Below are 22,459 nucleotides of genomic sequence, written 5' to 3'. Positions count from 1 at the left end.
TCTCCTGACCTTGTGATCCGCCCGTCTCGGCCTCCCAAAGTGCTGGGATTACAGGCTTGAGCCACTGCGCCCGGCCAGATTCAAGTGATTCTTGCCTCAGCCTCCCAAGTAGCTGAAATTACAGGCTCCTGCCACCACACTCAGCTAATTTTTGTATTTTTAGTAGACATGGGATTTTGCCACGTTGGAAAGTCTGGTCTTGAACTCTTGAGCTCAAGCGATCTGCCCGCCTCAACCTCCCAAAGTTCTGGGATTAAGGCGTGAGCCACTGTGCCCAGCCCTCCCTACCAAATTTAAAGTAATTTCTTTCCTTCCTTCCTTCCCTTCTCTTTTCCTTCCTTCGTTCCTTTCTCTCTCTGTCTCTCTCTTTCCCTCTCCCTCTCCCTCCCCCACCCCCAACGCCTTTCTTTTCTTCTCTTTTTCTTTCTTTTTTTGAGATGGAGTTTCACCCTTGTTGCCCAGGGTAGAGTGCAATGGCACAATCTTGGCTCACCACAACCTCCGCCTCCCGGGTTCAAGCGATTCTCCTGCCTCAGCCTCCCGAGTAGCTGGAATTACAGGCCTGCACCACCACACCCAGCTAATTTTGTAATTTTAGTAGAGATGGGGTTTCTCCATGTTGGTCGGGCTGGTCTCGAATTCCCAACCTCAGGTGATCTGCCTGCTTCAGCCTCCCAAAGTGCTGGGATTACAGGTGTAAGCCACCATGCCTGACCCTTCTTCTCTTTTTCTAGAAAGGTTTTACCACTCCTTTCCCACTCTTTTGGGGACAGTAAGAATCAGGCAGGAGCCATGTGGCTGCCTGCTGCCTGTCTAGGCTGTGAGAGGAGCTGTGGAAATTCTGCTGCTGCCACAGGCGGGAGGAAGAGGAGGGAAATGCTGGAGAAACTGGCCAGGCTCCTTGGGCTGCCCTGAAGAGCTGGCCCAGAAACTTGGCAGCTTTGCAGAGGGGTTCCAGGGGAAGGTTCAGCCTTTTAAGAAGCTGCACAGCTGGAAGCTGTTGCCTTGAGTTTAGAGCAAGGGGCCAGGCTGGGGAGACTTTTTGAGACAGTGTCAGTTCTATCTGGGCTAGGAAACTTCAGGGCTGACCCATTGCCATATGTGGCCAGGACAGTTTTAGCAGGCCTCCCTCCTATTTTCGCCTTATACATTTTCTGGAGCATTGATAATGCCAGTCTTTAAGTTTGGCCAGGCCTGTGATGCCTCATGCCTGTAATCCTAGCACTTTGGGAGGCTGAAGCAGGCAGATCACTTGAGCCCAGGAGTTTGAGACCAGCCTGGGCAACATGATGAAACTGTCTCTACAAAAAAAATACAAAAATTATTCAGGCGTGGTGGCACGCACCTGTAGTCCCAACTACTATAGAGGCCGAGGTGGGAGGATTGTTTGAGCCCAGGAGGCTGAGGCTGCAGTGAGCCATGATTGTACCACTTGCACTCAAGCCAGGGTGACAGAGTGAGACTCTGTCTCAAGAAAACAAAAAACAAAACCCCAAACAATTATGTTTGCCACTTTGCTTTTCTATAAAAGTTTTGGTATCTGCTTTGCTTTTGCTTTCACGGTGCTCCTTTGAATAAGAACTTCTCTTCCTGCTAATAGTGATTGGTAACTACAGACTACAAATCATACAGTGGGAATAGCCTACAGGGCCTGGAAGAAGCAGCAGGGTCATGGGGAGCCTACAGCAATTATCCTTGGTCTGACCCCCACCCCCATCTCATCCCAACCGCCCACCACAGTCATTCTCTGGTGGCCAGAAAGTTGAATTTGTAAACCTGACATCCAGATGTAGTTTGGAGAAGCAGATTTAAGGAGTGCTAGTGTGCTAGGTGTTATGGGGGATCACAGAGAGAGAGAGGTAGAACTGGTTTTTGCCCTTGAGGAATTTCCACTCTAGATGTGAAGACAAGACTTTCATGCATATACACATAAGTGCCAAGAGTAAGAGGTAGTTACATTTTTCTTACCACCAGTGTAATATAAGATTATTAAAAATAAATGCAAGGCCAGGCATGGTGGCTCACACCTGTAATCAGCACTTTGGGAGCCTAAGGTGGGCAGATCACAAGGTCAGGAGTTCGAGACCAGCCTGGCCAACATGGTCAAACCCTGTCTCTACTGAAAATACAAAAGTCAGCTGGGCATGGGGGCAGGTGCCTATAAATCCCAGCTACTTGGTAGGCTGTGGCAGGAGAATTGTTTGAACCCAGGAGATGGAGGTTGCATTGAGCCAAGATCATGCCATTGTACTCCAGCCTGGGTGACAGGGCAAGACTCCATCTCAAAAAAAAAAAAACATACAGCATAGAATGTCCCCAAGTGAATGTTCCCTACAATCTAACTCCTCCCCCAAGGTAAACCCTGTTAACTGTTAAGTATTTGAGGAGTTAGGAATATTAAATCAAATATATTAAATACTTGAGCTGGACCCTAAAGTAAAACGTAGAGAGGCAGATTGATGGGAAGAAGGCAGACAGACAGAGGATCCAGCCTCCTGCTCCAGGCAGAATACCCTCTCTGGCTTCCCAGACAATTGGTGAGCCAACTTCTGTTTGGACACCTTGGTGACAAGGGACCAAAATGCCAAACAGGAATTAGTCTGCAGGAAGCACCCATCCATGCCTTACATGCTAGCCAGTGTGTTGGACACCTTATAGGTGTTATTGAATTAATTTTCATTAATTTTCATCACTTTTTTATAACAGGTGTCTTTATTCTTATTTTACAAATAGGGGTACTAAAGCTCAGAAGTTTCCTGCCAACATCAAATAGTTAGCAGCATGTGGTAGAGACTTCTACCATTTACTTGCTGTGTGATCTTGGCAAATTATTTAGTCTCGTAGCTCAATTTCCTCCTCTCTAAGGTTGGGTGATAAAGGTACCTACTTCATAAGGGAGTTTTTAAGATTAATGAGTTCGTACATGTTAGGTCAGTAGAATAGTGTCAGGTACACAGTATGCACTCAGTAAGCATTAGCTACTATATGTCTTTCTGTCTATCTATCTATCTGTCCATTTATGTATTTATTGAGACAGAGTCTTACTCTGGCACCCAGGCTGAAGTGCAGTGGCATGATCTCTGCTCATTCCGCGTTCAAGCAATTCTCCCATCTTAGCCTCCTGAGTAGCTGGGTCTTTGACACTAAAAAAGACACTGATTTGTTTGTAAATCATGACGTTTTACTGGTTGTCTTATGTGTAAAACATTTTAGCCTGTATGTTATAAACTGTAGCCAATGATTGTGACCTCTATAGTATACCTCCTAGTAGAAAAAGACAAAGACAACTCTGGGCCAGGTGTGGTGGTTCATGCCTGTAATCCCAGGGCTTTGGGAGAAGCATAGAATTTTTAGAGAAGAATTTATAATAATGCTGTGCCTAGGCAACATAGTGAGACCCTGTCTCTACAGAAAAAAAAAAAAAATTAGCCAGGCATGGTGGCACACACCTGTACTCCCACTACTTGGGACGCTGAGGCAGGTGGATCACTTGATCCCAGAAGTTTGAGGTTACAGTGAGCTATGATCTTGCCACTGCATTTCAGCCTGGGTGACAGAGTGAGACCCTGCCTCTTAAAAAAAAAAAAAAGAAAAAAAAGAACTCCACTTGGCTAATTTTGTGTTTTTGTGTTTTTTGTGGTTTTTTGTATTTTTTGGTAGAAACAGGGTTTCGCCATGTTGCCCAGGCTGGCCTCTCAAAGTGCTGGGATTATAGGCATGAGCCACTGTGACCCACCAGCTACTACTTATTATACTCTGTTTTCTCTCTTCTTCTGACATCCTGTCATCTCCTCAGTTTAATTCTTCATATCATCCCTCATACTTTTCTCCCCTGTACAGTTCCTCTCTCTGCCTCCTGTCCGTTCTTTACCCTGTCTCCACAATGTCTCTCACTGTAGCTTCCACCTGGGTTCAAGTGATCCTCCCACCTCAGCCTCCCGAGTAGCTGGAACTATAGGTGCGGGCCACCACACCCGGCTAATTTTTTATTCATGAAATTTTGTAGAGATGGGATCTCCCTATGTTGCCCGCGCTGGTCTCAAACTCTCGGGCTCCAGTGATCCACCCAAAGTGCTGGGATTACAGGTGTGAGCCGTCGTGCCAAGCCCCCTTTCCATTCTTTCTTACCCTCTTGTGTGCCCTCATTACCTGTCTCCTGACTGCAGCCTCCTGACTCACCTCATTGCTGCTGGTCTCATTCAGGTATATATCATAATAAACTTGGGGCACCGTTTTTGTCATACCACAGCTCTGTGTTAATAACAAACAAATAAACTTACAAATATTTGATTCCTTGGTTTGAGGTTCAAGATCCTCCTAGCTCTCTGACCCCACCTCACTCTTCAAGCCTTTTCTCCTACTGCTTCCATGCCTCCTCTCTGCTTCTTCCTCCCCACACCTCTCTGTTTCCATCTGGGGAAATGCTACCTGTGTGTTTCAAGGTCCAAATTAAAATGGCACTTCATTTTCGTAATCCTTCCCTACTCTAAACTGGTTAGAATTTTTCTTTACAGCTTTTATGGAAAGTAGTACACCAGTTTGAAATTAATCTTCAAGTCACATTTCATATCTCCTGTGGAATTACAACCTACCTCAGTGCAGATGCTGGGGCTTAATTAATTCATCTTTGTATACTTCCTACAGTTTCCTATAGGAGTGCCTTACACATAGTAGGTGCTCAATAAATGTTTGTGGCATAAGATTAGGCGGTGTCTGTTGACCATCTGGTGGGCTTCCCTTTCAACCTTGGTGATGGTCGCTATGTAGTGGGGGGAAATGCTGTGGTTTTGTCTTCTAAGAGTCAGACATCTTTTGTTTTCAGCCATGTAGGAGAAGCAGAGCCTACAAGTCCCGGTGCCTGCGTCTGTTAAGGGCTGCAGCCAGTGCCTAGAGTACTCGGTCTCGTGCCTTGGCCCCTCAGCCCCTCCCCACAAATGCTCAGCGGAACAGGGGATTAGGTTCTGGCAGCACAGCTGGGATTTTGGCGGCCATTCCACAGCCGACAATAGCACGCAGCACAGGACAGCGCAGGCCTGTACTCCAGGGCCAGAATCTGCCTGGGCTTCTTGTTTGGGTGGCGGAGGGGGAGGAGCGGGCACAGCACGGCATCCTGGCCTTGCCACGCAGAAGGTATGGGCTGGAGAGATTCCCTCGGGGAATGGACTTAGGGGGTGGCCGTGTCCCAGAGCAGGGCAGGCGGTGCCCATGGAAGGTGGCAGGGTGCTTTGTGTGTGAGCGGCGTGGTTGTGCTTAAAGACACAGCCTGCCCTGGGGCCGGTAGGAAGCTGCCCCCGATCAAAGGGCCTGCATGTTGCTTGTTCTTCAAAGCCTCTGTTCCCGGGTCTTCCTCCCTGCCCTGCGGTCCGCCAGGCAGGGGCTGATCTAATTATCAGGACAGCCCTTGTCCTACCCTTCCATTGCTGTCCAGAGAGATGGACAGATTATTACTGCTGCCTTAAACTCTGGGTGGAAAACAGAGCGAAGGGGGAGTGTCCGGTTGATCCCAGGTTTGTCAGGCAGGCCACTGTGAGATGTGTTTTGTGTGTTTACGCCACAGTTTGCCTTGACTCTTGCTGCTGTTGGAGTTCTGTAATTTTGCCTGCCTGCTTGTGCCTTCACCCGCAATCCGCCACCCCCATTCGTCCTGCTTTTCTTGTTCGTGGACCAAGCCTCCAGCCTTCCCCTTTGCAGCCCCTCCTCTCCAGTGCACCCCCTCCCTCTGGGCCCCACCCCCACTGAGAGTCCCCTGCTTGCTGTCGCTCCCAGATCAGGGAAGCTTGCTGTGCCTTTAAAGAAAGCAGACTCCTGGCTGTGACGCACTTCTGGCTGTCAGCCAGGAAGATCGCTCCTGCCAGGCAGACTGAGAAGAAAACCACCAACTTTTCTTTTGTGTGTGGGGTTACTTTCCACTGGCCCCCCCTTCCTCCTCTCCTTTCAAGATTTAAATGCTAATGGCGGATTAAAACCTGTAGATGCGTTTGGCTTTAGGAGTCTGGTAAGGCCCCCCTGCACCGAGACTTTTTCTTTCTCACTGTTTCTCTGGGTTTTTGTTCAAACATGGAAGAGGGAGTGGGGTGGATTCTCCCCCCTCACCTCCCTTTCCTGCGCCATCCTTAAAGGGGAGGGAGAGAAGAGGGAGAGCAAGTAAACATACTCAGAAACAGGCGCTGTGGAGTAGAGCTTGCCAACATCCGGGAGCTGGCGCCTTTCAGAGCAAAGGGTTGCTTTCTTTCCCCCCTTGCGTAGATGTCAGCATGTTTTTGTTCAGAGAAGGAAAGCGTGTGCGCCTGCCCGTTGAGCTGTAGAGGCAGCTCATGAGAGGGCTTCACCATTTCTGCGTGAGGCCCTGGGTGTGTGAGGCCCTGGGTGTGTGCGCGGTGGTGGGCAGTAAAAAAAGGGTTCATTTTGTCAGCTAGTAGGGACCAGGGTGTGTGAATATAGTGGTGGGGGCCCAGGTGAGTGTGTGTGTGTAAGTGTGTATGTACGCGCCTCTGTACAATACATGGCTGCGAGCCTGGTTGCGGGTCTAGTTCCTGATTGCAGCTCTTTTGCCATAATCCTGATCTGGACCCTCCAGAGCGTGGGGAGAAGGGGCAGACATCAGTAAGCCACTTTTGAAGAAATCAGAGAATCTTGGTTTCCCCTGCAATCCCTCTGTTGTTCCTCTCCAGGGCCTTGGGGTTCTGTGCCAAACTCTAGGCTACAAAGATGGGGTGGTCTGTTAAGAGGAGGAGGCCTGAGCCCAAGCTAGTCCCTTTAGAAGGACCAAACTGGTTTGCCCCTGACCTCAGGAAACTCTTTGGACTTGGACCAGACGGTCTACCCAGTCCTCCCCAGGAATTGAAAAAGATTGTTTTTCTCTGTATGGCGTCTCTTGGAGCCACTGGTCCTTTTGCCTTTTATCGTCTCAGAGGCAGGGGATGTACTAGCGTATTTCCTATGCTGTTTTTATAGCTTGTTAGCCTAGGGCAAGGTGGCTTGGCCCCTCTGGGGTAACCTGCCAGGTGAAGTCTGAGTGTTTGCTTGCATGTGCCTCCTGACCTATCTGTCCCAGAGTTGGAGGAGGAGGAGGAGCCCCAAGATCAGGATTTTCACTCTTTGCATGTGAGTGTCTCTCAGATGGGTATCTTTCTAAGAAAGGGGTACAGAGCATGGAATTCTTAGGCTACAGGCAGGCAGGGTCTCAGGGTAAGTGGTAGTAAATTTTGCAAGTGAGCACTGGCGCACAGATGGGGCAGCCATTTCCTTTGTGAGCTGTGAGGCTGTAGTCCTTTGGAACTATCAGGTGGAGAAGGGGGTGGGGTTCTGGGAAGGACCCTTTGAGGTGGGAGCTTGTGTGGGCTTTGGGCCCTGAAATTCTGGGAGTGGGAGTTAGCACTAAGAGAATGAGGGTTCAGCAGAAGCAAGGGCCCATGAGCTGACAGATACGTGTAGTTTAACAACTCTCTGGGACCAAAGGTCACTTTGGTGTTATCTTGAGGTAGGGCTGGTGTTCCCTTGATGGGCAATAAGTGGCTAAGAGGCAGTCTCAAAGAAGCTGGCACCCAGGCCAGGGCCGGGGTAAGGAGAGCAGTACTGCTGCAGCTCAGACCCTCTGGCCTTTGGCCTATCACTTGTTCTGTACTTAAAACTGAAGCTTTTTCAGAACAGACTCCAGAGCTCAGCAACTTGACCCTCTGGTCCCGCTTCTTGCGTCTGAGCAGGTGGTTTGTATTAGCTTCAGCCCTGGTAGGAAATAATGGCTAGACTTTAACTCTTTAAGGTCCAGAGAGGGTACAAGCAAAGTGGCTGCATGTCTCTTTAGTGTCACTTTCCTTATCTTGATACTTATTTTCTGGAAACAGAGGAGTTACTATAAATGTGGGAATTGGTCCCGATGCCGGGGAGCTGCCTTGTCTCAGTTTGGGAAATGTAAAAAGGATGCAGGGCCTTAAGTTTATAACGTAACTGCTTCTGTGTCCTTGGTTACTTCTTGAGACCAGGGAAAAGAGAGGGTGCCTTACCAGCTCAGTGAGGCCTCTGTTTTAGATTCTGGGGGAATTTCTTTCTCAGAGAATCAGGTAGATGGGAACTCCAAAGGTACCCTCAGAGGGCCTGGCCTTTTGTTTCTTTGTTTATTGAGTGAGGGTTGCGGGGGTGCCTGATCCAGCTGGGGTGGATCTCAGCAGATCCTTCTGTGAAATGGTTCCAGGCTACCATTGCAAGGATCTGTTTTTCCATCAGCATCACCCAGTGTACTGGGTGGGGCCTGCCTCAGATTTCAGAGGGAGGGTGGGGAGGATGGTACTCTGACTGGGAGCCCTTGGGTTCCCAGCCAAAGTCTGCTTAAAGCTATAGTCCCAATGTAGAAGACTTAGCTGTGCTCCTGGCTTCAGTCATTCCTTACCCAGAGAAAAGGGAATGGCTGGGGCTCTCCTGAAGCCTCTCACCCTGATATTCTAGCTCTAAGAAAGTACCTCTTTACAGGCTTAGACCTGAAGAGCAGACAAGGTCCTTCAGGAGTTCCTAGTGGTGAATATTGGGTTCCTCGTATTTCTGTGCCTGGGGAACACAGAAAAGAATATTAGCCTTGACACTCATTTTCTTGAGCAGTGGAACTAGTTTTAGACAGGTTCTCCTGGGAGGACCTCAGGGTTGTATGTTTTGCCTCTGAGATGAAGAGGTTGGTTAAACCTCAGGACATTTTTAGTAGCACAGCTGTGAATCTTTCAAAGGGGGCAAGATCTGCCTACAGTTGCAAATAAAATTTCTGACTGAAGTGTTGGGCCTCATCAAAAAGACTGCAAGTCTATAAGCAGCAGTGAGGATGGGGGAGAGGTGATCTCAGCCTCATTCCTTGTGATTTAATAGCTCAGAGGCCTTTTTTTAAAGAAGCCCCAGTTGAGTGTCTGGCTGTTGCCGCCCCACCACAGAGCCAAGTGTGGTCCCTCAAGCTTTAGTTTTGTCAACCACAGAAAAGCCTTATTGCAGTGCAGTACTTGGGGCTATCTGCATCCATCTATGCCTGTCCTCAAGGGCTATACAATCTTGCCCATGGATAGAGCATACTTGATGATAATCATCCAAGACTGAGGAACATAAGCCCCTTAGCTTCTTTGCCCTCCTGAGAGCTCTCTTAACCATTTCATTTGCCCTTGCCAAAGCCCAGGTGAATTGGCTCATTTCCAAGACTGATGCTGGCATGACATGTGGAATCATGTTGGATTATGCAGGGTCAGGAAGCACTTAATTAGCATTTAGTTATATTTAGCATTTAATTATTTTCTTCTATTAGTGCTTCATGTATGTTTAATTTTACTCCCTCCCCTGCTATAAGCCCCTCAAAGGCAAGGACCATGTCATTGTCTCATTTTCTGTGTAGCTTCTAGCACAGGATGATCACACACACACACACACACACACACACACACACACACATATATATATATTTTTATTGTTGTTGTTGTTGTTGTTGTTTTGAGATGGAGTCTCGCTCTGTCACCCAGGCTGGAGTGCAGTGGCACAATCTCAGTTCACTGCAAGCTCCGCCTCCCGGGTTCACGCCATTCTCCTGCCTCAGCCTCCCGAGTAGCTGGGACTACAGGCGCCTGCCACCACGCCTGACTAATTTTTTTGTATTTTTAGTAGAGACGGGGTTTCACCGTTTTAGCCAGGATGGTCTCAATCTGCTGACCTTGTGATCCACCTGCCTTGGCCTCTCAAAGTGCTGGGATTACAGGCGTAAGCCACCACTCCCGGCGAGGATGATCATATTTAGGGACTAAGAAAATACCTTTCGGTTGGCTGATAAACAGAGTATACTTGGATAGGAAGGACCAAGAGATAATGGGGAATGAATTTTCAGATTTTTGTATCTCTTTCCCTTACTAGACAGTGAGCACCTTGTGGGCAAGAATGGTGTCTTTCTTGATCCCCAACTTGCATACAGTAGTCTGGTTCTGCAGAGCCCACACTCTGGAGATGCTAATATATGGGGAGACTTATAGGCGATGTGGCTCTTACCACTCTTGTTCCTCCTTCTAGAGTAGTTACAGACTGAGCACGTGTGGCAGGAGATGTGGGACAGGGCTCACTGTGCCCCTGGAGATTAGTGAAAATTGTAAGGGCTGCTAGGAGGTGTTGGTGAATATTTAGTTATCTGGCCTGTGGTCTCTTGGGTAGGTTGGCAGGCAGGTGGCAGAATCTCAATGGGAAAGGCAATTGGGGATGAGAACACCAGGACAGGTACCTAATTTTCATTAAATATTCCATGGGATCTCCTCCAGAATTGGACTTGACCTCATCCAGAGACCTACGTTTGAATATACTCAGTCCCCCATTTGAACCATGTTTGTGAAACATTTCTGTGGAAGATATAAAAATCCAGAAACTAGAACAGTTTCCCCAAGGACTTGGGTATTGTTAGGTAGAATTTGGGTACCTGTAGAAAGAGCTGGAAATCAACATTTTTGCTTAAGAACAGTAATTATTTATTGACAACCTACCATGTGCCAAGCACCGTCCTATTTGCTTTATCTTTAAGCATCACAATAACCCAGAGAGGTGTATGTGGATCCCATTTTGCAGATAAAGAAAAAGACTGAAAGAGGTGATGTTGCTTGTCTAAGGTCCTATGACCCTGGTCACATTAAATCAGCATCCAGACCCAGGTCTGCCTGAAAACCATGTTTGTTCCATATTTAAGGGCATCATGTCCCAAAGAGTAGGGTTGAAGACCAACTTTGAATGTTGTATTTTCTGTGGAACTGAAAAATTACATGGGGTACACATTGAGTTAAATGCACAATTCTTTCCTGTCGTCTCTGATATAAGCTCTATAGTAATTTTCATGTGTACTCAGCTTTCTAAAAATTCCCATGGTGTCTTGGTGGATTCAGTGACGAGCGATTTCAGTGTTGAGAGTTGGCATGTGGAACCATTTCACCTTTATTTCTTGATCATGGATATCTGATATGATTAACTGCTTTTCTTCCTCTCTTGGGTTCCAGGCGCATTGGAGTGACTGTCTGGTATCACCAAGATGACGCTTCACGCCACCCGGGGGGCCGCACTCCTCTCTTGGGTAAGTAGTCTTCCTCTCTTTTGTTAGCTATACTTCTCCAGGAAGCTTGAGAGGGTTAGGAGAGGAGTTTTGTAGGAGCCAGGGCTATGTAAAGTCTTCTCATTTCTAGACTAAATAGTTTTCCTTTAGACTGCATGGAAATGCATTTTCATCTGCTCTGTGTATATTTTTCTGAATAAAAGGTTAAATGTGGGCTGGGCATGGTGGCTTATGCCTGTAATCCCAGCACTTGGGGAGTCCAAGGCAGGTGGATCACCTGAGGTCAGGAGTTCAAGACCAGCCTGGCCAAGCTGTTGAAAGCCCCCGTCTCTACTAAAAATACAAAAATTAACTGGGTGTGGTGGCGGGCACCTGTATTCCCAGCTACTCGGGAGGCTAAGGCAGGAGAATCACTTGAACCCGTGAGGCGGAGGTTGCAGTGAGCCAAGATCACACCATTGTACTCCAGCCTGGGCAACAGAGTGAGACTCTGTCTGAAAAATTTAAAAAAAAAAAAAAAAGGGTAAATGCTGACCTTAGTGACCAACATATGCAGGGACTTTGGTCTTCAAAGGTCTTTAATCTTAGGACAAGGTTCTTGTCACTCTCTTCCCCCCTTTCTGTCTGTTGCCATTGTCCATCAGCAAGTGTTGCCTTGCTGATTACTCCATCAAAATTCTTTTGCTAGATCATTCATATATTTTCTGCCACAGACAATGGCAAATGAAAAAATAATAGGATGCATTGGATATTTAAAGCTAGAGAGGCTGGATGTGGTGGCTCACACCTGTAATCCCAGCACTTTGGGAGGCTGAGGCAGGAGGATCGCTTGAGCCCTAGAGTTCAAGACCAGCCTGGGCAACATGGCAAAACCCTATCTCTACAGAAAATTAAAAAATCAGCTGGGCATGGTGTCGTGCACCTGTAGTCTCAGCTACTTGGGAGGCTAAGGTGGGAGGATCCCTTGAGCCATGAAGGTTGAGGCTGCACTGAGTCATGATTGTACCACTGCACTCCAGCCTGGACGACAGAGTGAGACCATGTTTCAAAAATCTATATAAAAATAAAAAATAAATAAAGCTAAAGAAACAGAGGAGACCATGGGGCGTGGTGATAAATATGGGCCTCAGAGTCAGATGCCCAGCATGGAATCACAGCGCTGGTCCCTCTGACCCAGAGCAAGTTGGCCTCTCAGTATCTTTTTTTTTTTTTTTTTTTTTTTTTGAGATGGAGTCTTGCTCTGTCGCCAGGCTGGGGTGCAGTGGCACAATCTCGGCTCACTGCAACCTCTGCCTCCTGGGTTTAAGCAGTTCTCCTGCCTCAGCCTCCCGACTCGCTGGGACTACAGGCGCACACTATCACGCCCAGCTAATTTTTTTGTATTTTTAGTAGAGACGGGTTTCACCATGTTGGCTAGGATGGTCTTCATCTCCTGACTTCGTGGTCTGCCCTCCTTCGCCTCCCAGAGTGCTGAGATTACAGGTGTGAGCCACCGTGCCTGGCCAGTATCTTTTTTTTAATGGGGATGATTTTAAATTAAAATACCTCATAGAGTTCTACTTTTTCTTGGCACCATGAAAAAAATAAAATACCTCATGGGGTTATTACAAGGATAATGAGATACATTTAGTGTGCACAAGTACCCACACACTTGCAGTCATTTAGCATAATATCTCAATAAATCATAGTTCTTCGTATTTAAAATATTTCCTGGGCATGCTTGTTGAAGTAGGATATTTTAGTATTCACCCTGAGTACTGATTAATCAGGGCCAATTGGAGAGCCAACCATTTTTCTTTTTTTAAAAAACAGACATAGAGTCTCATTCTGTTGCCTAGATGGAGTACAGTGATGTAATCATAGTTCACCGTAACCTCAAACTTCGGGGCTCAAGCAGTCCTTCCACCTCAGCCTCCCAAGTAGCTAGGACCACAGGGGTACATGCCATGCTAATTTTTAAAAACTTTTTGTAGAGATGGGGTCTTTCTAAGTTGCCCAGGCTGGTCTCAAACTTCTGACCTCAAGCAAACTTCCCACCCTGGTCTCCCAAAGTGTTGGGATGGCAGACGTAAGCCACTGCACCTGGCTGCCAACTTTTTTTTAAATTAGAGAATATTTAAAAGGAAATGAATTTTTAATTTCCAGTTAGGGTTGAGTTAATAAGACAGGTTGTTTTAGTCATGATCAAATCTTAAGTGAGGAAATATATGTTTAATGAACAAAATATTCATTCTTAGTCTTCAGTTTCTGAAATGGATGTAATTTTCTTTTGTGTAGCTTAAAATGGGTATTTTTATATTTATATATTTTATAATTATATTGCATGCCGTTTTATTCTCTATTAGGAACATTGTCTCTTCCTTCTCCTACTCTCCTCACATTTCCCCCCAAAAAGGCTGGTTGGGTTTTAGGGGAACCTGAGCAACATCTCTAATTCAATGCAAGTAACTGAATGTTGGGGGCTTCTTTAGCCACATCATTTTATGTTGATTGGTTTATTTATTTAGGTTCTAGGCTTGTTTTTACAGTGACTACTACTGTTACAGAGAATAAACACAAGACTAATTTTATTTATTTATTTATTTAGAGACAGTGTTGCTCTGTCACCCAGGCTTGAATGCAGTGGTGTGATCACGGCTAACTGCAGCCTCCACCTCCTGGGCTCAAGCAGTCCTCCCACTTCAGCCTCTCTAGTAGCTGGGACCACAGTCATGCACCACCATGCCCGGCTAATTTTTTGTATTTTTGGTAAAGACTTGGTTTTGCCATTTTTTCCCAGGCTGGTCTTGATTTCCTGAGCTCAAGCGATCCACCCGCCTTGACCTCCCAAAGTGTTAGGCATGAGCCACTGCACCTGGCCTAAGACTAGTTTTATTTATAGCAGCTACTTATATCCTTTTCTCAAAAGTCACAGTAAATATGCATGAGGCCAGCTCACACCTGTAATCCCAGCACTTTGGGAGGCTGAGGTGGAGGATCACTTGAGCTCAGAAGTTTGCAACCGCCCTGGGCAACATGGCGAAACCCTGTCTCTTCAAAAAATACAAAAATTAGCTGGGCGTGGTGGTGTGCTCCTGTGCTTCTAGCTACTCAGGAGGCTGAGGTGGGAGGATCACCTGAGGCTGTGGAGGTTGAAGCTGCAGTGAGTTGTGATCGTGCCACTACACTCCAACCTGGACAATAGAGTGAGAGCCTGTCTAAAAAGAAAAACAAAGAACATGCATGAAATTGTTAAAAGTATTGTTATATGTGCCGGGTTCAGTAGTGCACACCTGTAGTCCCAGCTACTTGGGAAGCTGAGATGGGAGAATTGCTTGAGCCCAGGAGTTTGAGGTTGCAGTTAGCCATGATTGCATCTGTAAATAGCTGCTGCACTCCAACCTATAACATAGCAAGAGCCTGTCTTTTAAAAATATATATGAATATAGTTATAGAGAATTTTTTTCAATTTAAACAAAAGTTGTGGAGCTAAAGCAAATTTTATGAAACTGTAGTAGCATGAAATAATGCATCTGTTATGTTAGTGAGAAGAGTGGCATAGAACATACACATACACACACATGGTAATTCCAACTACAGTTTAAAAAAAATTACTGGCCAGGCGCGGTGGCTCAAGCCTGTAATCCCAGCACTTTGGGAGGCCGAGACGGGTGGATCACGAGGTCAGGAGATCGAGACCATCCTGGCTAACACAGTGAAACCCCGTCTCTACTTAAAAAATACAAAAAACTAGCCGGGCAAGGTGGCGGGTGCTTGTAGTCCCAGCTACTCGGGAGGCTGAGGCAGGAGAATAGCGTAAACCCGGGAGGCGGAGCTTGCAGTGAGCTGAGATCTGGCCACTGCACTCCAGCCTGGGCGACAGAGCGAGACTCTGTCTCAAAAAAAAAAAATAAATAAATAAATAAATAAAATTACCTAGGAAAAAACGAAATAAATACGTCAAAATGGAAAAAGTACCTGTATTAAAATACTAGAATTATTGGGAGTTCTGTTTTTTGTCTTCTTAATTTTCAGTAATTTATAACATAAAAATAAATTAGTGGTTTATTTTATTAATACTTAAATTATAGCTTGAAACTATTCTGTAAACAGCAGTTAATAAATAATGAATAAACTGTTACAGGATATTTTAAGATTTGACAACCTTAAGCAACCCTGCAATCCTAAAGGGCAACTCTTAAGTTACATAGTGAGCCTGGTCCTCACTCTCATGTTTTATGTCCTGACTAGAGATGAAGGAACTTCTCTACTTCCTTAACTTTTAAATAATTCACAGGAAGAAAAGTCTTTTTATATCCATGAAAGGAACTGTGGCTGGATTATTACCCAATTGGTATATGTGATGAATCCAGATTCCTTAGGAGACTTTACATCAGCTAATTGGTATGATTTTTTAGTCTTGTTAGTGAACAAGCATCCATAGCCCTTGAATGTTTTACCTAGATTGCAGGTATTGATAGGAGATGGTTTCGCCTTGGCAGTCTCTCCATTTTCTGCAGGTAAAATGGAATCTTGGCCTGAAGTTTTCAGAATCTTCTTAGAAAACTTACAATGACCTGTCCTGACCAATTAGATTGAGCTTTTTTCAAAAGACAGTATAAATATTTTATAAATATATTAGCAAACTCTTTAAGATGTCAGTAAGTCACATTTTATTTCACATTAAAAAACTTTTAATCTGTTTTAATTTGGATTCATCTAAAAGATTCCCCTTTTTGAGATAGGGTCTTGCTCTGTGACCCAGGCTGGAATGCAGTTGCATTCATGGCAGCCTGGAACTCCTGCCCTCAATCCTCTGCCTCCCACCTTAGCCTCCTGAGCAGCTAGGACCATAGACATCACAGACATGTACCACCATGCTGAGCTGTTTTTTGTTGTTGTTGTTTTTTGTTGTTGTTGTTTTAATTTTTTGGTGACAGGGTCTTGCTCTGTGGCCTAGGCTGATCTCAAACTTCTGGCCTCAATCGATCCTCCCTCCTCATCGTCCCAAAGCACTGGGATTACAGGCATGAGCCACCACACCTGGCCTAAAAGTTTTATTTATTTATTTATTTATTTTTTTTTTTTTGAGACAGGGTCTCAATCACTCTAGTTGCCCAGGCTAGAGTGCAGTGGTGTGATAATAGCTCACTGTAGCCTTGACCTCCTGGGCTCAAGCGATCTTCCCACATCAGCCTCCCAAGTAGCAGGGACTACAGTAGCATACAGGCGCAAGCCACCTCACCCAGCTAATAATTTTTTTTTAATTATTATTTTGTAGAGACAGGGTCTCCTTATGTTGCCCAGGCTGGTCTTGAACTCCTGGCCTCAAGCAGTCCTTCTGCCTCAGCCTCCCCAAGTGCTGGGATTACAAGCATGGGCCACTGCACCTGACCTTAAAGTTGTTTCTAAATGTGAAAGTATGGCCGGGCGCGGTGGCTCAAGCCTGTAATCCCAGCACTTTGGGAGGCCGAGACGGGTGGATCACGAGGTCAGGAGATCGAGACCATCCTGGCTAACACAGTGAAACCCCGTCTCTACTAAAAAAAAATACAAAAAAACTAGCCGGGCGAGGTGGCGGGCGCCTGTAGTCCCAGCTACTCGGGAGGCTGAGGCAGGAGAATGGCCTGAACCCGGGAGGCGGAGCTTGCAGTGAGCTGAGATCCGGCCACTGCACTCCAGCAAGGGGGACAGAGTGAGACTCCGTCTCAAAAAAAAAAAAAAAAAGTGAAAGTATTTAACTGAAATAAATACTATCATGTCTGTAGAGGAATCATTGATTTTTTAAAATCCTCTTAATTCTATAGTGCATGCAGCTAACTTAACTGTTAAGAAATACAAATGTTATATCTACTTCATTATTTTAATTTTATTAGCCATAATAGTGCCTTATGTTTAATACTCTTTTTTTTTTTGAGATGTCTCACTCTGTTTCCCAGGCCACAGTGCAGGGACACTATCATAGCTCATTGTAACTTCTCCAGCTCCTGGGCTCAAATGATCCACCCACCTCAGCCTCTTATGTAGCTAGGACTTACAGGCACCATGTCCAGCTTGCTTGCTTGCTTGCTTATTTATTTATTTGGTAGAGACAAGGTACTGTTATGTTGCCCAAGGTGATCCTAAACTCCCAGCCTCAAGCAGTCTCCCTACCTCAGCCTCCCAAAGTGCTGGGATTACAGGTGTGAGCCACTGCGCCTGTCCTACTTCGTATTTTTTTAAATGTGTTTTTTAAATGCATCCATAATCCATTTGAGCTCACACTGGTCCTTTGAAGTAGATAAGGTAGGGGTTCCATCCATTTGGCATGAGAGAAAACTAGTGCAGAGAGAAATAAAGTTTATAACAAAGGTTGCTGGCAAGTTTCTGGAGGAGCTGGGCCCAAAATGTGTATGTACTGGCTCCCAGCCCAAATATAGAGAATACATTTATAAGCAATAGAATCTAGTTGTCTGCACATAACTACTATGCTGAAGTTCTTTAAAATACCTTGTTTCTTAAAGCAGGCTCAGTCTCTCTCCCCTCTTAGTGCTGAATATGTGAATAATTAACTTAGCAAACCGTTTCTTCTTATAGTAATAAAAAAGTAAACTTCAGCCCAGATTACTTCTGAACTTTACTGCCTATGGAATTCATGAGGTTTTCCTGTAGAAGTCGACATGTATACTTATTGAATAACCTGTGTACCTGATGCATGTGACCCCTGGTGAATTTTCTAGTGGTAAAAACTGATTTAGATGTATGCCTATCTGAAGCCAAAGAATGGGAACAGGCAACTAAATCAGAATAAGAAGTTTTTCTTTGAGATTCCCAGCCCAGCTCGTCATCTTCTTTCATTCCCACCCCGTTTTTTTTCCTTTCCTTTTCTTTCTTTTTTTTTTCCTTTGGAGACAGGGTCTTGCTCTGTCACCCAGGCTAGAGTACAGTGATGCAATCTCAGCTCACTGCAGCCTCGACCTCCCTGGGCTAAGGTGATCCTCCCACCTCAGCCTTCTAAGTAGCTGGGACTGCAGGTGTGTGCCACCACACCTGGCTAATTTTTTGTATTTTTTGTAGAACAGGGTTTCACCATGTTGCCCAGGCCCGTCTTGAACTCCTGAGCTCAAGTGATCTTCCTGCCTCAGCCTCCCAAAGTGCTAGGATTGCAGGTGTGAGCCACCACGCCTGGATCCCTCCACCCACTTTTTAAAAAATCATCTTGTTCCCCTATTGTTTTTCCCTTCTCCCCTCAGCCAGAGTTTTATGTGTGGAAAGAATAAAAATGCGTTAATAAGATTTTATATCTTTGTGGGAGTGTATAGCATATATGTAATATTTATGTTTTGAATAGATATTTGAAAACTCAAGAGCTACAAAGGGCTATAATATAAAAATCCAAGAGATATAGAAACTTATAATGTAAACATTCAAGAAATACAAAGGGCTATAGTACATTCAAGAGCTACAGAGAGTTATAATGTAAGAGCCTTTCTTTTCCCACCTCAGACTCCCTGCTGTCAAATTCCTCTCTTTAGAAGCAATGTTAGTACCAATTTATTGGTGTATCCTTCCAAAAGCATTTTATGCCTAAAAGTATACTCCCAGTGCTGGAACATCTTAGGAGAGTTTAAGCTTTTATTTAGTTGAAGCCAAAGGAAGGACTCTCTGATGGTTGCATTTCAGGTGGCTGTAACTGGATGAGTGAGTGCAGCAGCACTCCTTCCTGAAATTAAAAACCTGAGAATCATCAGTTCTTTTATTCCTATAGCCTACAACTGTAAGCACTCACATTGAGCCTCTGGGAAAAGGAGCAAACCACATTGCTTCTGGCGTTTGTAACGTCTCACTAGGCTGTTCCCCTTGATTCACAGGTGAACAGTCTACATGTGGCTGACCCTGTGGAGGCTGTGCTGCAGCTCCAGGACTGCAGCATCTTCATCAAGATCATTGACAGACTGTGAGTACACACCATACATCTCTCTAGCCTCTAAGGCAAAGCTGATTGCTGGGGTGGGAGCTGTATTTGTTCTCTTTACTTGGTGATGGCTATGACCAGAAATCAGGGGCAGGATTGGGACATCATAAGCCAGGGTGGGGCCTAAAGGCAAGAATACATTGACTTCATCTTCCAGTCGCTGTGCCACTCCATGGGAGAGGTTTCGCGCTTGTCCCATCCTGAGGCTTCTGCACTCTTGCACAGGAGAGCCTCCAAGGCTCCATGCCCTCACATTCTTACAAGTGCTCACTCTTGGGCTCCCCATTCTCTTGTCCCACCAGAAGCCTTCTACAACCCTCTTTTCTTGACTCATCCCTACCCTATGCCACAAGCCCTCTTTGCAACCTTCTGAGGGAAGAAAGGGAAAGCTCTCACATCTGAAGGAAAGAAGAAACACCTAGAAATCTCATCTGTAACTTGTTAGCACAGTACAGATATGCCTCTTTCTAAGCCATTATAAAATAAATACACTTCTGGGGTTTTTACTGCCTCAATTAACTTGTTTTCTGAGGTCCAAGAGCATTTAAAAAGCTTGTTGTTACCATGCAGCAAGGATTGTGGTTTGGCCTTTTGGTCTGTGTCTTTAGCACATTTCCTTTGAACATCACAGTTATCTGGGAAATGAATAGAGTGGGGCTTCCTCCCAGTATCCTACCTTTTTGGGACCGAGCATAGATCAGTCATTGTCTTTTTTTTTTTTTTTTTTTAAGAAAGCACATTAGATTGTTTACCCCAGGCCAAGGATAAACTGAAGTGTTGAAGGTGTTTATGTGCCATACGTGGCAGTTAGGAACTGGTATTAAGGACTCACATCTCTGTGAAGCAAGCACTTTACCCATTCATAGGTAACAGCTCATTGATAGGGAAAGAAGGTAGAGTTAAGCTTAACAAAGGCCAGAACTGTGTCTGATTCATCTTGGGGTCTTCCCTACACTACATTGATTAGGTTTAGTTAATGTTTGTTGAGTAAAGAGATGAGTTGGTATTCTCCATCAGCAAGGTCTAGTGGGGCTGAGTAGCCCAGGACAGATGGGTCTGCTAAAGTGGTTTTTTATTTGAAATGTGTGTTGGTCGTGGGTTGTCTTATAGGATTTTTAAAAATTCCATATTCTCTAACCGGGACCTGCCTTAGTAACTCTAAAAGAAGTCACTGTTCTTATTTGGGTCCAGACACTACCATTTTCTCTTCCAGTTACCCAGGCAGGACATTTCAACATCATCTTGACTTCTCTCTCTCCTTGGTGCTGATCTCTAATTGGTCATCATCCTCTCTGCTCACAACCAATGTCCCTCCCTCTGCCTCATTCTAGTTCTTCTAGCCTAGTTCTTCTCTAATCTGCCCTTATTGCAGTTCATTCCTATACATGAGTTCTCAATAATCTTTCTCAAATCTTGTTTTCTTTGTGACACTTCAGTGACTCTTCATCAAACCTCAGTGAGTATTCGTTTTTAATAGGTAGAAATCTAAAATTTTCAGCCTGGTGTTTAAGATCTTTCATCAGGGGGTCATTTCCTCTCACCAGTTTTGTGTCCTGCTTTTTTTTCACCCCACTCAACACCACCTCATTTTTTTTTAATCTTATAGAAATTCTTAAATCCTGGATTCTGTTAATTGCATTATTATGGTGCGGCTTAACTTGTTCCACTGTTCCCCTTGCTGCCTATATACTGAAAATTAGATCTAAGCTTGATTCACTTTTTTTTTTTTTTTTGGCAAAGACACTTCACAGTTGGGGTTGTGTACCACCTGTAAGTCAGCATTTTGGAACTTCTATTGAAAATCATTATTTTGCAAACCCTAAGGAAGTGACAGATCCAGGCACCTACTATTAATGGCTGGTAAAACCATTAGGCTGGCAATACCTAACTCTGTGTTTAATTTTAACCTCACTAAAAGTGAAGCAGCCAGGTATAATATGCCTTGTATTGTAACACAAAATATGGGGCAGCATGCTTTTATGACCTCAGAATAGATCAAGGAACTTTTGCTTTTGAAGAGAGAAATTTCCTTGGCCTGGTGACAAGAGCAGTAGATGTGCCCAAGAGTAAGGATGTGTGTTGTCCTTGGGTTAGCCACTGTAGGTTTATAACCTGGTAGGAAATTTTCATAGGAAGCATCAAAAATTCAAGATGCTCATTTTCAAGTTGTCTTCTAGGGTGTTGCCTGAACCTAGGCTGCAGTAGAAGGGGGAGTTGGAGGTAGGCGATATTAAAATCCCAGGTTAACGCTCATCTCCATCTCAGATCCAGCACATTGCAGACCAGCTTCCTTTTGGGAAATGGAGGTTCTTGGTTAATATGTTCTGGCTCTTACATTTCTGGTACTGCTACTAGTGCCAACCTAAATCAGCAGCCTAGTTCTCAGCAGAAGGCAGCAGAGGATGGCAAGGTTGAAGGGTAGATAGAAGCTGTGAGAGTTGGATGACTCCTGTCTGCACACTGGACAAGGGGCGCCCTGAGAAAAATAATTCTTTAAAAAAAAAAAAGAAGCTGTGGGACTTGAGGAGGGTTTAATTGCTTGGCCACTTGGCCTTCTCTATGGGAAAATTAACTGGGATCAACCCCTCTGACAAGTTTCCCTTTCTGTTCTTCTGTGCGTGAATAGCCTAAAGCAAAAAAGGCTGTCCCATCTCTTTGATAGCTGTGAGGCTTGAACAACAAAGTATAGTGGAGGCATTTTGCCAGAAAACTTACAGTTCTGATGTTTATCTTGCTGACATTTATTTCTGCTCTTCTCAGTAAAAAGCATCCCTCAGTTGTCAGTCAGCCCATGTGTATTGAGCACCTACTTTATTCCTTGCTTTCAGCTAGTGCAGTTGGAGTGGGCAGTTGTAAATGGTGCAGTTGCATTCATGAGTGCTGCAGGAAGACCTGGAGGACAGCGGAGGCATGACTGGCAGGAGTTGTGGATGGCTTCCTGACAGAGATGAGACTTCAGCACTGTCTTAAAGGATGGGCTGGATTTCTGTAGGATTACTGTTGTCCAAAGCATGCTCCATGCAGCTTTGCTTAAACCAGGCTTTGTGAGGGGTAGGGGGAAGGGTTTTGTGATCAAATAGGTTTAGGAAATAATGCATGTTGTATCTTCTATAAAAATGTTCAGTTTAGTTTAACCCAGCATTTCTCAAACATTTCACCTGAGAACCTCTTTTTATTTTTAGTTAATGGAATACTCTGAGGTAAATATTGCTCCACACTGAGCCAAGGAGTCACAACATTCCAGATTGTGGGTGGGTAGGGGAAATGGCTCATTTGGGAGTCTGTAAGAGATTAGCATCTCCTTAAGACTTTGTAGGAGTCTCTGATCTCAGACCAACTATCCAGACAGAGTGCCTCTAGTGGGGGATTCACTTGGAAGAAGCCTTTGTAATCACATGGGGTATGGGGGGAGGTACACTCATAGTCTTGGCTTGGATGACGCTTGTGCTTTCATGATGTCTCTGGCATTGGAAGTTTCTGGACCT

At 45.1% G+C, this 22,459-nt stretch overlaps 1 protein-coding gene and 1 long non-coding RNA gene across 31 annotated transcripts in view; one reads left to right on the top strand and one right to left on the bottom strand.

Annotated features, from left to right (window-relative positions):
- The window catches only part of NUMA1 (nuclear mitotic apparatus protein 1), an 80,841-nt gene that overhangs the window by 35,093 nt on the left and 23,289 nt on the right, over window positions 1–22,459 (top strand). For 18 of the 30 annotated variants that reach the window (XM_077963616.1, XM_077963601.1, XM_077963611.1 and 15 more), the window contains 2 exons: window positions 10,989–11,062; window positions 18,871–18,956. In XM_077963616.1, the coding sequence (XP_077819742.1) occupies window positions 11,021–11,062; window positions 18,871–18,956 (128 nt within the window). In that variant the 5' untranslated portion in view covers window positions 10,989–11,020. Of the gene's footprint in view, window positions 1–4,983; window positions 5,508–5,831; window positions 5,996–6,116; window positions 7,105–10,988; window positions 11,063–18,870; window positions 18,957–22,459 lie in introns of those variants that run through there. The other 12 variants (XM_077963615.1, XM_015115082.3, XM_077963620.1 and 9 more) reach the window with 6 other exon arrangements.
- Window positions 8,105–12,123, bottom strand: LOC144334342 (uncharacterized). The gene is made up of 2 exons (XR_013404086.1): window positions 11,430–12,123; window positions 8,105–9,474 (listed from the first exon to the last, which is right to left on the bottom strand). It is a non-coding gene; the product is annotated as an uncharacterized LOC144334342 (long non-coding RNA).

Source organism: Macaca mulatta, chromosome 14 (genome assembly GCF_049350105.2).
Source record: "Macaca mulatta isolate MMU2019108-1 chromosome 14, T2T-MMU8v2.0, whole genome shotgun sequence".
In the NCBI taxonomy this organism is placed as follows: domain Eukaryota; kingdom Metazoa; phylum Chordata; class Mammalia; order Primates; family Cercopithecidae; genus Macaca; species Macaca mulatta.
Note: the sequence above shows the minus strand (reverse complement) of the source record. Positions and strands in the feature narration are given on the sequence as shown.